The sequence below is a fragment of the Eupeodes corollae genome, chromosome 3, assembly GCF_945859685.1.
Source record: "Eupeodes corollae chromosome 3, idEupCoro1.1, whole genome shotgun sequence".
Classification (NCBI taxonomy): domain Eukaryota; kingdom Metazoa; phylum Arthropoda; class Insecta; order Diptera; family Syrphidae; genus Eupeodes; species Eupeodes corollae.
This window is the reverse complement of record NC_079149.1, coordinates 137,224,089-137,238,098: the sequence shown is the minus strand read 5'-3', so window position 1 is coordinate 137,238,098 and position 14,010 is coordinate 137,224,089. Positions and strand designations below refer to the sequence as shown.

The window sequence follows — 14,010 nt, the reverse complement described above, 5'->3', positions numbered from 1 at the left end:
CCATTAAAATCAAATTATTAATTTCACTGCATACATCACAGAGTGACTAAGTATGCAGCTTTTTAGTTCTCTTAAATATTCTGTTGCGTCATGAGTAGCGTTGCCACAGTCTTAGAAATGTTACAAGAGACTAACAATTTCTCATCAGTTTTAAGTTCCTCATTGTAATGAGTCCCATTTGCCGAATTGAAAATGTTGACATTTCTCGGCGTTTCAAGGTCCCTAAAGTCGAAATAAAATATTTTTAGAAAGATGTCTGTGCTTGCGTGTGTACGTTCGGTCGTACGTTCGCAACATTTTTTTCGTCGTCCATAGCTCAAGAACCATTAGAGATATCAACTTCAAATAATTTTTGTCATACAGATAATATTGCAGAGAGATGTAGAAAGGGCTCTCAAGAAAATTGCGTGGGTGGTTTTTTCTACCATTGCAGTTTAAATAAAGGTGACAATTTTGGAACGCTATAGAGACTTGAATTAAATTTTAAATTTATTTAGGGTCCGACAAAAAGATCTCCCATATTTTAAAAGGCAATGACAAATAAATAAATAATTTAACAATTTAAGGCCTCAATCATGTGACAGTAGCGATCCGCATTACTGCTGGAACACAATGGTGTCGGAGCCAGACTTGGAGTCGTAACTGGAATGGCTGTCAAAGTATTCAATGTACGCAAATGCAAATATACGAACACAACGCGACGCAACTGGAATCGGAGCCGTAGCCGGAGTCGGAAGAGTTGATCAACTTTTAACTTTGACGTACGACACATGTGACGTTTCCATTTATTGAAGTGAATAACTTGGTGATTATATTTGTTTTAATAGTTTTTGAATAAAAAAGTGGAACATATTTAAATAAGAAATAAAAGTGAGCAAACAATTTTTTTCTGAGAAATTTGATGTGATTGTAAACTGCAAATATACCAAATAACATCAAAAACCCGTACGACACATTGTGTGCGTAGTTTTTGTGAAACGTACGACAACTTGTGACAGATTTTTCGACTCCAGTCACGACTCTGGCTCCAATTTTGCATTGTGTTCCAGCACTTAACTGTAACTTTTTGCTCATTTTCTTCCAAAAACAGCAACAGCACACCAATCTATCACATAAGGACTGTGAAGTGGTCGTTGGTGAATTTCTTGAGGGTTTTCTGTTGCCCAGTATCGGAAATTTTGTTTATTTACAGTACCCGATAAATGGACATTATAACCAAACTTGAATTGTTTTTCTATCCGGAAAAATCGAATGTGAAATGCTTGCTGAGTAGTAATCACAGAACCACAATTACGGATATATTCCTCTTCAACAAATGCGCGAAGCTCACCGTGCCACTCCATTATGATTACTAAAAACGGCACGTAGACCTCTATCTATCTATACCCGGAGTACCACTTTATCTATAAATAGCTTTAAATATAAATGTTTAAAAATACGGGAAGTTTTTTTTGCCGGACCCTGTATATTGTAATGTGATACCAAACAAATTTATTTTGGAAAATCAAATTTCCGTTTTTTTTTATAAATAAAAAAACTGAATAAAAATTGTCACCTCGAAAATTGTACAAAAATAAAAAATTATTTCATCTAAAAACAATTTTGTGCAACAAAAAATAACGTTTTCAACATCTGGTGAAATTTTTAGAAAATTCGATCTGACAGTTTTTTTACAAAAAAAAACTAAAAACCTAAAAAAAAATAACATAAGTTGGTAAAAATTAATTTTCGACTCAAATATCTTTCCAAAAATTTGAAATTATGGCTTCAAACTTATTATATCTTATAAGAAATATTGGTTTCAACATTGGGAAACATTTTGAGAAAAATCGAATTGATAGTTTTTTTTACAAAAAATAAAAACTTAAAAGAAAATTTAACAAAAGTTCGTAAAAATTGATTTTCGACACAAATATCTTTTCAAAACTTTGAGATGTAAGCTTTAAACCACTTTTATCTTTTCAAAATATTTTTGTCAACATTCAGTAAAATTTTGAGAAAAATCTAATTTAGCGTTTTTTTTTAACCTAAAATCTAAAGCAAAACAATACTAAAACTTGGTAAAAAATTACTTTCGACACAAATAGGTTTTCAAAAATTAAAACTATCATCTTCAATTTTTTTTATTTCACAGTATACAATATTTCGATATTCATTAATTTGTTTATAAAAATTCAACAGTCCGGTTTTTCATAAAAAATAAAATCTACAAAAAATAGTAAGAAAATTTGGTAAAAATTGATGTTCCGTTCTCGATATCTCTCAAATTAAGAACTAAGAACTAATAAAAATGAAAGAAATGCTACTAAAATTGTTTTCTACTAAAAATTTATTTAAAAAAAACTATATTTTGAAACTAAACTATTTTATTATATGAAAAATATTGTTGGTGTTTTCAAATTTTCAAGAATAATTCAAGTGATAACTTTTTTAACCCAAGACGAAAACTTGCAAAATTTTAAGCAAGACAAATCGACAGACGGGATGGGAAGTTATCAGTGTGGGTCCCAGCTCCTTTTTAATCTTTGTTCTCATCAAGAATTTTATAGAAACATTCTTTTATTCGATTTTTTTAAGAAGTGAAGTAAATGATCTTTTGAATATTTTTGTTTTATGAATGTAGAATTTTGAATAGCCCATTATGTCCTTTAAAAAAAAAAACACTTTTTCTTTCATGCAAATATTTAGCTTTTGTTACTAAACTTGGTTTTAAGACCTGCGGCAACACTGGTTACGAGCAATTATCATTATTATTTATTTGAATTTGGTTGCTGTTTTTGCGTGATCAAGCTGCTTTTATATCTTTAGGTGTTAAACAGTAAGTTATAGAATTTATTATTTTAATTAGTTTACAACTTGAATGAACTAAATATCGAGTAGAAGTACAGTCTAAACAAAATCACTCAATCAATCTTCATACTAGTGAACTGTTGGTAATAATACAATAAAATTTTAAATTTCTAAGAACAGAAAAAGTCGTCTTGATAATTGTTACTGTTTTATCGACATAGTTTTACCTCTGGGGAAATTTGAATTGACATAAATATGACATGTTGCTGTGACTTTTATAAAAGGTTATACATTTATAATTTTTTTGTGGTATACATATGAAACCTTTTAAGGTTTTTTTAACAGAAAAAATGTTCAAAGTAAACTGGACTTATTATTTCACTTAACTTTAACTTTAAACTTGATATAAAGTTAGCACCACTTATTTGTTTTGAATAAGTTTAGGGCGTACTGCGTATTCGCCAGAGTGTAACACTGTTATACCTACTGTAGTTTCATAGTATTTTTTAGTAATAAGTCAAATCATAATTTAAGCAAATCCGAAAAGTATACGAATAGAAGAAAACAACTTCTTCCCTAGACAAATTTTAGAATTGAAAGAAATTTAGTGTCATTTTCGTAGTTTTAAAAAAAAAAACTTTACAAAGAAATTCTGTTTTTTAGAAAAAACTTTTAAAACTTTACAATGTTAAGAGTTATATCAAAATTATTGTGTTTTACTCAAATTCAGTACCAATCAAAAATCCGTTTGTTTTTAAGCTATTTGTTTCAAAAAATTGTCTTTAACAATTTTTAGTAGGTTTTTTAAAAAAAATCTTCGATTGAATTTTTCCTAAAATTTTATTAGTTGATGAAAAGATTCATTCGTCGTTGTATAACATTTTCCTGAGGGTAATCTTAAGCTTCAAGCTTAAAAAATAGTTAGTATGTTTGAAAAAAGAAAACTGTCTTTTTAAAAATGTCAAAAACCTTTAAAATAATGTTTCTACTAAAAGACTGTCTTCTAAAATCTCGCTCTTTTAAAGGCCTTTTCTGTAAAAAAAATCCGAAAATCCCCTTTTTCAAACATTATCAACATCAAAGCAACAAATGTTTGTTAAATTCCTTTTTGTATTGTTTTATAAATTAAAAAAAATTAAAAACTCCATTTCTTGGTATTAGTATTTGAAAAAAATAGGTTGTTTTCAATATCCCACTTTTTGTAATTGTTTTTTGAAATCCCGCTTTTAAAAACCCACTTCTCAGAATCCTTCCTTTAAGTATTCTACTTTTTTGAAATAAATTTTAAAATTTTAAAAATCCGTATCTAAATATCCCGTTTTTTATAATACTGTATCTTAAAATCCCTCTTTTACTATCGAGATTTTCGGTTTTATTAAAAAAAAGGGATATTCTGTGAAAGGAGACAAAAGTAACTTTGAAACATTACAAACATTTTGGTTGGGTTTCTTTTTGATCCAGTATTTAAAATTGTATTAAACTCATAAAATAGTAAAAAATAAAAAAAGGTATAAGACCGATATCAATCTTATCAAACAATTGATATCGGTCTTATACCTTTGTAGAAAAGCGCATTGTAGAAAAAGGGGTTTCTCGAGGTTTTAAAAAGTGGGATTATAGTAAATGGGGATTTTGTATAAGCGGGATTGATTGACGGAATCGAAATTCCGATACGCATCCAAGAAACTACTCAACAAATATCAACATAACCGATTAGGTACAATAACTTTCAATGGAAAATTAAAAAGGCCTTCAGAACTATAATCATTCCATTAATATTTTTAAGAAAAAAAAAAATAGTTTTAATATATTTCGAATTTTATTCTAATTTCAGGTATGGTTTCAAAATCGCCGTGCCAAGTGGCGCAAAGCTGAACGCCTAAAAGACGAGCAACGCAAGCGTGAAAACGGTGGTGAGGGTTCAGTTTCTCTAGACAAAGTAAGTCAGCTGCGAACGACTTTATTTCAGAACTGTTTAAAGATTTAATATGTTTACAGATGGACGATAGTAGAGACTCATCGCCCGACATAACTGGCGAAATGGATGATGATCCTCGTAGTTCGCATAGCCCGCCACCGACCAGTCCCCGCATGGATTCAGATCCCGAACGACCACTCTCCTCAACCCATCTCACCCAATCCGCATCGCAATCAGGTGGCTCCATAAGTGCGGGCTCGCCATCGCCCGGAGTCCGAACTCCACAAAACTCCGGCACCAGTCCAACCAATTCCAATAACACCGATTCGCCGATCGAAGTCGGCGGTCCAATGTCACTCACCTCCCGCAACCCACAATCAATGTCGACTTCAACGTTTAGCAATCACATCTTCAATAGCTTTTCCGAAAGGTGAGTCCAAAAGTTAATTTCTGTTTTTTGAAGTGATTGAACTTACATGTAGTGCTATATTCTCACATCACGCATCATACCTTGCCTACAATACACAAACAACTAAATGCGCCCGCTCTGTCTTCCGGTGTTGTTTATTATGCTGTTTGATTAAGCATAATGATCTGCACGTGCCGGCAATCGAAATCATTAGATTTGTGAGTCTGAGCCCAAATCGCAAATCGCAAATATCCCAAAACAACAAATGCTGTACATTTATCGAGTTGGAACAACGTTCAAGAATGCACACTTCCTTTTTCCTCTCACATCCTTATTTCTCTTTTAATTTTGCAAAGAACCAAAAGAATAGCGCAGGATACTCTGTTAAAAACAGGACCCGAAAGCCATGCAACTATACTAAACTTATAGACGACACAATGACTGGTAAACGAACGTTAACAACAACAAATAAAAAAAAAAACAACAAACAAAAGGACATTACCATTACCAATGTCGTTTCCGTATCTCCTGCTCCTGGACGAGTTCCATAGCCCTCCGAAGTCTCAACCACCTTTAGTCTTAACTGCGCTTAACAATCCCCAGTAGCTTTGGAATCCCTTATAATATCATTAAGGGCGAAGTAGGAAAATCCACATAAAATGGTGGCAAAATGTTTTGGTATATAAACACGTAATTGCCGGACCGCCCGTTGGGTGGCGGACGCGTGCGCGCAACTTCAATTCACGTCCTCAATGACGATGATGACGATGACGACGACTTGTTCTCTACCTACCCTCAGGACAGTACATCAGCATGAGTCTAACTTTAAGGGTTTTTCCATGCTGCTTTGCTGTCCTGGGAGTGTCATGAGTCGGTATGTGTGTTGTACCAACTTCTATGAAAACAAACATCCTCTTTGCAGAGAGAGAGAGGGATGAAAATCGCAATCCGCCTTCACTTAAGCATTCGTTTGGTGGATTAAGGATAACTGCCTTGATTGTCTGGGAGGAAATGAAATCAGAGTTCCTTTATAGTTATCTACTTTCTTTCTTTCTTTTTTGGATCAAACGTCCTTCCGGTTTGAGTCCGCCGCACGATGTGTTTCTAAATCAATTGCCAATCGTCCTGATGTGCTTATACGATGTTACTCTTGTTTAGGTCTTTACTGATAGTTGTTGTATTATCTCAAGCCTGAGCTGAGGGGTGACAATGGGCGAAGACATCAGATATATGTTTATGTTATAGAAACAAAATAATGTCACAGATTGTCCTGAATATTTATGAGCTGCTGATGGTTTTTACTGCAGTGATGGCAAGGATGACGATGACGACGACAACAAGGAGGAGGACAAAAGCGAAGGCTAATGATTCGTACATAATTAGCAATCATCATTGATGAAGTTGTTGTTTCTTATTAAGGGGATGATTACAATTATTTATTTCGTTTTGGAATTTAATTGTCAGTTCTAGGTACAAGGATATAAAGGGATGTGACATGTACGTGGATAATTTAAGAGTGTTATTGTTATTTAATTGAGATGTTTTTGGGAATGATGAGGATTAGGCTGTTGTTTGTTGTTTTTAATGCAGGTTTTTAAGCGGATTTACATTGTATGAAGACGGTTTTCGAAAAAATACTGACTTGAAAAATACAAGAGGACTTACACACAGATGTTGGTTAAAATGAAAATTACAATTTACCTAAATTCATTTAATTTGAAATAAATCTATGTATTTATTTATTTTATTACGTTAAATGAAATGCAAACAAAACTTTAACTTAATAATTAAAACATTAAACACAAATAAAAGAATTTGAAAAAATTGATTCTGAAACTCTCAGAGTTGATATTTTGATGAACAGAATTTAAAAGAAAATTATTTTCACAACATAAATGTGTATTAACTATTCTTAAATTAAATTGTTAGAATCGTAGTTTGGACGGCTAACATTTTTTCGGATGGGCACTGGATTTCTCAAGTTATTTGGGCTTCATTAAAATTGGAATTAACATAAAACTGATGAAGATGAAATGGATTTACTCAAAAATCCAACATTAAAGCAAAATTGCATATGCTTTCGGTGATTAGTTAGCGAATGAAGACCTATAAGTTGTAGCTTATCCTAGCCATATGACCAAGGGAGAAAACGTGGAGTAATCCTTAAGAACCTGCTTTGAGCACCTTTAAGTCTATGAATATGAGTCGAGTAGAATGCAACCCTATTCAAGGACTGATGTGACAAAGGTATAGAGTAAAAAGTTTTAACGAATAAAGGTTCTTGGAATTCTTTACCAAACGTTTTATAAAGCTTAAAGTTCCATTAGCTTTTTTAAGCGCGAGATAGAAAAGAAGTCGTTTATAAACAGAAAAAATATTAATGGACCGAGGTTGCTACCTTGAGGTACACCAGAATTAACAATAAATGAATTAGAATGGTAATTTTTGAAAACAACAGTTTAGTGTCTAGATGATTGTAAAGCTATTAATTTTCTATATAGTCCGATTTGCTCTATTGTACTTAAAAGTAATTAATGGCTAGGTTTGTCAAATACTTTGCTAAAAGCTGATTTTTGTTTTACAAATCCATGTTGATTATCATAGAAAATTCAAAACCAATTAAAGGAAACAAGAGATTCAAACAGTTTTGGTAAAGACAAGTGGCTTAGGACGACAGTAACGACAGCAATACTCAATCTTTTAAATCTGGACGTTTGTATAAAGTAAACTGCTGCAAACAGTGCTTTACGGCTCAGACTAGTCGATTAAATGATACCCTGTCTTCACTTCAACAGAACCTTTAATACCATCTTCCTGACAGAAATGAATAGGTGTGAAAATGTTCAACACATGAATGAATCGTCAATTTCCATATATACTCACGGGTCAAAAACAGAAGCTGGAATAGGATCTCTTTGACACTTAATCTTGCCAACTCCTTTAGACTTTTTAAGCCGTGACAGTGACATAACCTGCAAAACAGGTCGCAATGATGGCGCTATAAAAAACAGATATCACCATATTCATTGAAAGCGAAACAGCAATAAAATCGGTTTCTGCCACAACAATCAAATTGAAGCTTGTGATGCTACCGCCAAAAAGTTACTGTAAGACTTTCCTAGGTAAAAAAAGTTGATTCGCTGTCGGAAAGAGGAACAATGCACCCCGCACCATTGATAACAAGCGACTCTAAGAAACTAATGAGAGATGAAAATGCCTTGTGTGCCACAGATAACTCTAACTAATTCGACAAAACAAAATTCCGTTCTATTATCCATATAGAAAGTTCATCTTTATGGCTGAAACACAAACACGAATTAGCTTCCACTTCGTCTAGGTTACGTTGGGCCAGCTTCGAGGTTGCCTTAAATGACACTTCATTTCTAAAATAACACTTCTGTAATTAGCAGCTGTTATTTTTTCTCCCGTTTAGTCACATTACGTTCTTTTCCTTACGATTGTCAAACAAAACGTGAGGTCGAAGCTTCATTGCCATAGCATGTATTGAATTCCTAAGGCTGAACTCGTAAACGTCAGGCAAAGCTGAAGATAAAGCGTGTTTGTGTTTCAGCCATTATGGTTTATCATACAAGAAAATTGCAGGAGCCATTTTGTGGTTTAGTCCTAGAAACGCATATTTCCATAAAACAGGAAAAATAGAACATTGAAATGATTAATTAAATAGACAGTCAGTTCTAGGATTTAGGTTTTCGTCAAGTTTTGAAATTTTTGTCAATTAAAACAGATTCAGAGACTTCTAGTATTATGTAAGCTAAGTGCTAGAATAGATCAATATTTGTAATATCTGTTGAGCAATGATTAAATTGGAAAGATTATTCAGGACCACTTTTGAAAAAATCACCAAGCATATTGGATAGCACTTCAGGATTGTGACTTGATTCTTTATGTCAAGTTTAGCAAAGGTCCAATTTTCAAATAACATGTAATTTACCAACTGTTTCAAAATACAGTGTTTCTCAAAAAGAGGTTTAGACCTTTACCTTTTTTTCCATTGGTGTCAAAACACATCATCTCTTTGGTCAATTGATCACATTATTTCTAAAGACTAAAATATTTATGTGCTGGGAAGCATTCCACATCCTTAATGTTCGTTTATTAAAAAAATCTCTCTACCTTTTATAAATTTCTTCTAGATCAGAAGGAATGACAAACTTCTTGCACCGTCGTCATCGAAGAAATCCTAATTACCTAGCAGCATTTTTGTTAATATCGAATGTTGGATCATTCAATAAGAGGTTTTCTGCAATACACAAACCGAGTACTGCAAGTTCATTAATTTCCTCAATTAAAAATTGCTGTCGAGATTGGAATTTAATGAAGTTGAAGTTGGACATTCAAATGATAATCTGCAAACTTTAAAACGGATAGAAAACTTTTCCTTCTAAAGTGATATTGTTTTATTGCTTTGATGGTAAGAAGTCCCGCGCGCCGTCTTGTTGAAAATAAACGTCATCTTCAACTAAATCTACTAATTTACCGCAGATAAGACGTTGCTGATAATGGAATGTTTATTTATTTCAAAAACTATCTTCAAACCTTTATATTTATACAAAAACCGATCAGGAAGTAACAAACTTAAGTTTTTGTGAAGACTACAGTTCTTGAGACTACTGCTTCCATATATACTGCGCTATATAACCTACATATTTAACAGCATATTGACTACTTTCGAGTTTCCTTTAGAATGGAAGAAGGCTAAGATTATTCTCATACTCAAAAAGCAAACAGGTACTGCTACAGAATTTTGGCCGATTGCCATTCTTCCGTTTCTTTCGAAGGTGTTTGAAAAAACTATTGTGGGGCATATCCAAAAATATCTTATAATCAACAACCTGTTAAGTACCTGTCAGTCTGGTTTTCGATCTAAGCGCAGCTGTAAATCCGCCTTACTTTTTGTATCTGTTGAAATAAGAATGGCTATGGACAGTGATCATGTTACATTGCTAACACTGTTAGATTATTCAAAGGCTTTTGATACTTTTAACCATTTAATTCTTTGTAGAAGTCTGCTAATTAACTTTTCGTTTTCTTTAGAGCCCTTTAAGCTTGTTCTTTCGTATCTCAGCGGAAGGCAACAATGCGTGGTGGCCAATGGATACTCGTCCACATTTCTCAATGTTTTGAGTGGAGTGCCACATGGATCTATCCTTGGACCAATCCTATTTTCACTTTACATAAATGAGTTACCACAAGTTGCTAAACATTGTTAAACTCATCTTTATGCTGATGATGTGCAGCTCCTGATAAGTCGACCTTTTAATGAATGAGGATCCGCCTTAAACCTGTCAAATCTACATCCCTCCCCATCTATCGCAAAAACGTTGATCTATCGGGTTTAAACCTGTTGAAACTTGACCACGAAACCATTGAATATGTTAGCACTGCTAGAAACCTAGGAGTAGTATTCAATCGCACTCTCACTTGGGATGACCACCTTAATAGTGCCATTGGTAAAGTCTATGGAAGTCTCCGCCTTCGTCAAGTCACTCGAAATTTCATCCCGATCAAAACTTAACTGCTCCTTGCTAAGTCCCTTATACTACCAATTGTGCTGTATTGTATTGTGCAAATTGAATGTGGCTTACAACAATATTGCCCGCTATATTTATAATCTACTTCGATATGATCACATATCCATTTTTGCGGTACGGATCTCTGGTTGTAGCCTAGACAGTTTAATAAACCTTCGCTCTCTGAGTTACCTGCATGAAATCATCCAAACACAACAACTTGATTATCTATACGGTAAGCTGAATTTCCCTCATTCAACAAGATCCTTTGCTTTAATATTACCCCGATACAATTTTCTAAACAGTGAGTTTTAATTTTGTATTCATATTGTACGCCTTTGGAACTCTCTGCCCATCGCTATGAAAAGAATAAGAAGCATAAATAGATTTAAATTTTTAATTTTCAACTATTTGGCAAATAGTAAAATGTTAAATTTCCTCTTTTTTATATAAATATTTAAATAGAAGTCTTAGTTATATAATTTTTATTCAAATTCTGAAATTAATGTAGAGGCTTGCAACACTTTACAAGACTCATGTCCTACCTTGTAAGCGATTTTTGAAATAAATAAAATACAAATAAAGTTCACAGAAGCAATATTATCATAGTTTTTATTGAGCCACAAAATTGACCCACCCAGTTGCTTAAATTTGTCTGATAAGTGGCTTTACGACAACCCACAAAGATCTAGTTTCCTCAACTCTGACCAGCAAATTTCCAACATTTACACTTAGTAAAAAAGTCTCCGTAGGTACAGCAGCCTAAATTTAGTGTTTTGTTGAAAAAAAATATTAGGAATAAATGTACAAACCAAAGTGGTAATATTGAAAAAAAAAATAGTTTCCACCTTCACCTTTTTACTAAATTTTAAAAGAATTTAATTGTGATTTTCAAAGTTCTTGTTTTTAATATATTGTTATAGTAAATATTTTATCTCAGAGTCAACAGAGAAAGCTGCTGTACGGAAACTTCTTGGATTATGTGCATATAATGAATTTTAACAATTTCAAGATATTTGTTAGTTAAATTTCAAAAGATGACAGCTTTAATACTCTCAGCTGACCAAAAAGGGAGCTTTATAGAATTGAACCTCTTCGTATAAATTATTTCGCCAACTGCTATAACAATACCTGAACACGTCTAATCTGTGACACTTCGTGAAAAACAAATCAAACAAACCTAATTTAAAATGTCAGAATATCAGATGTCACATAAATTTAGCAAATAACTTTAAGTAAAGGAAACCATCTTGTTTTTTTAATTTTGGCAAAATGTCAAAAAGGATTATCTTTTTGAGACTTAATAACTTACTTAAATAACTTTAAAATTTTACTAAATTATCTTAAATTCTGCGCTATTGATTCGTATGTTTGATGTTTACAAAGAATTCCGCTTTTTTTCCTTTTTTGTATTTGCTTAATTCGTTGTATTGTTTAGTATATATCTTAAATCGGAATCAACAGAGAAAGCTGCTGTACGGAGACTTCTTGAACTATGTGTATATAGTAAATTTTAACAACTTCAAGTTATTTGTTAGTTAAATTTCAAAAGATTACAGCTTTAATAGTCCCAGCTGACCAAAAAGGGAGCTTTATAGAATTAAACCTCTTCGTATAAATTATTTCGGCAACTGCTATAACAATACCTGAACACGTCTAATCTGTGACACTTCGTGAAAAACAAATCAAACAAACCTAATTTGAAATGTCAGAATATCAGATGTCACATAAATTTAGCAAATTACTTTAAGTAAAGGAAACCATCTTGTTTTTTAATTTTGGTAAAATGTCAAAAGGGATTATCTTTTTGAGACTTAATAACTTACTTAAAAAACTTTAAAATTTTACTAAATTATCTTAAATTCTGCGCTATTGATTCGTATGTTTGATGTTTACAAAGAATTCCGCTTTTTTTCCTTTTCTGTATTTGCTTAATTCGTTCAAAGAACATGACTCTAAACGATACCACAAAAACAAAATTAAATAGAACTTCATATACACACAAATGTCACTTTAATAAATTTCAATTAATTAACCCAATTAAAATGTATATATGATAAATTCAAGAGAAATGCCGTTGTGTTATTGTATTGTATATGAATATGTAACGCAACTAATTCATTTTGCCGATTAAACCAATTAAAAAAGAAGACACTTTCTGCTTAACTTTCTCATATATTCAATTTCTCATACTCATACTCGTCATGAATTATAAAGTACTTTTTTTAATAATATTATCTCAGAAATCAGAGCTGTCGAAATAAGTGTTTGGAAAATTTGGAAGAAAATTAAGAATGAAGTTATGCATTTTACAGTACGTGAAGTGCATTTTACAGTGAAAAGTGTGAGGAAAATTGACTCCCACATCATAATTGAAATTAATTAATTAATAATTATTTACAAAAGCCACAATTTACTCCTTTTTTGAATCAAGATGACATCCCTGTTGTTTGCGATATGATACCCTTTCCAAAGCATTATATCCCCAGTGCGAAGTTATGTAGCTTCAAAAATGTTCATGTCCTGAATCATCGTTGTGATGAAATTACCACCGTATTGCGAGCTAAGCTAATTTTAAAAAAGAACGATTTCAAATACGTTTTTTTAAAATAAAATTTAGCTTGCAAAAGATCAAGTGAAGAGTTAAATTAATTTTAAATTACACAGAAAATGTGTATCGTCGTTGTTCGTTGATGTTCTCCTGGCATTTCTTCTCCGACAACAACCTCATCATCATGATTTACATCATCATCATCATCGTCAGTCATAAATTAAGGGTAAATTAATTATTGAAATGTACAAAATCCACGCTCCAGAGCAGAGGTGAAAATCTTATTTTAAGTGTATTCTATATAAGTATAGTATTTGGTAACCAACCCCCCTTAAGAATCTTCGTCCTTTCTCAACTGACTTTGTCAATATAAAACCTAAATTTCATGTTATTTAAGGATGAGAATGACACCCAAGGTAAATATAAGAGAGGAAAAGTTTAACGAAGTTAAATTTATAATTGCCTTTGCAATCTTTAATCTTTGAGTTTGCAGTTAATTAAATCTTGATTTTTTTTTGATGATAGATTGACTGATTTGTTAATAATCAAAAACAGAAATTTATTTATTTATTCAGAGGAATGAAGATGAAGATTGCTCAAGCCCCTGCTAAAAAAAAACACAGACCAAAACATAAGTTGAACATAATTTGTTTTTGAATAGCCATTAGTCAAAAAACTTGAGGGTTATGTATGTAATAATTTTGTGGTCGTGGTCAGAATTATTGTTTGTCATCATTTTTAATGATTTATTATCATCCCATTATCGGATGTCCGGTGCGTTATACTTCATAAAAATCAGATATTGAATCAT

General features: G+C 32.2%; 1 protein-coding gene across 1 annotated transcript in view; it reads left to right on the top strand.

The window, feature by feature from the left end:
• LOC129952918 (diencephalon/mesencephalon homeobox protein 1) overlaps nucleotides 1-14,010 on the top strand; it is a 103,081-nt gene that overhangs the window by 70,701 nt on the left and 18,370 nt on the right. Inside the window, exons 5-6 of the mRNA XM_056065893.1 lie at nucleotides 4,625-4,729; nucleotides 4,789-5,138. Coding sequence (XP_055921868.1) covers nucleotides 4,625-4,729; nucleotides 4,789-5,138 — 455 coding nt within the window. The remainder of the gene's footprint in view (nucleotides 1-4,624; nucleotides 4,730-4,788; nucleotides 5,139-14,010) is intronic.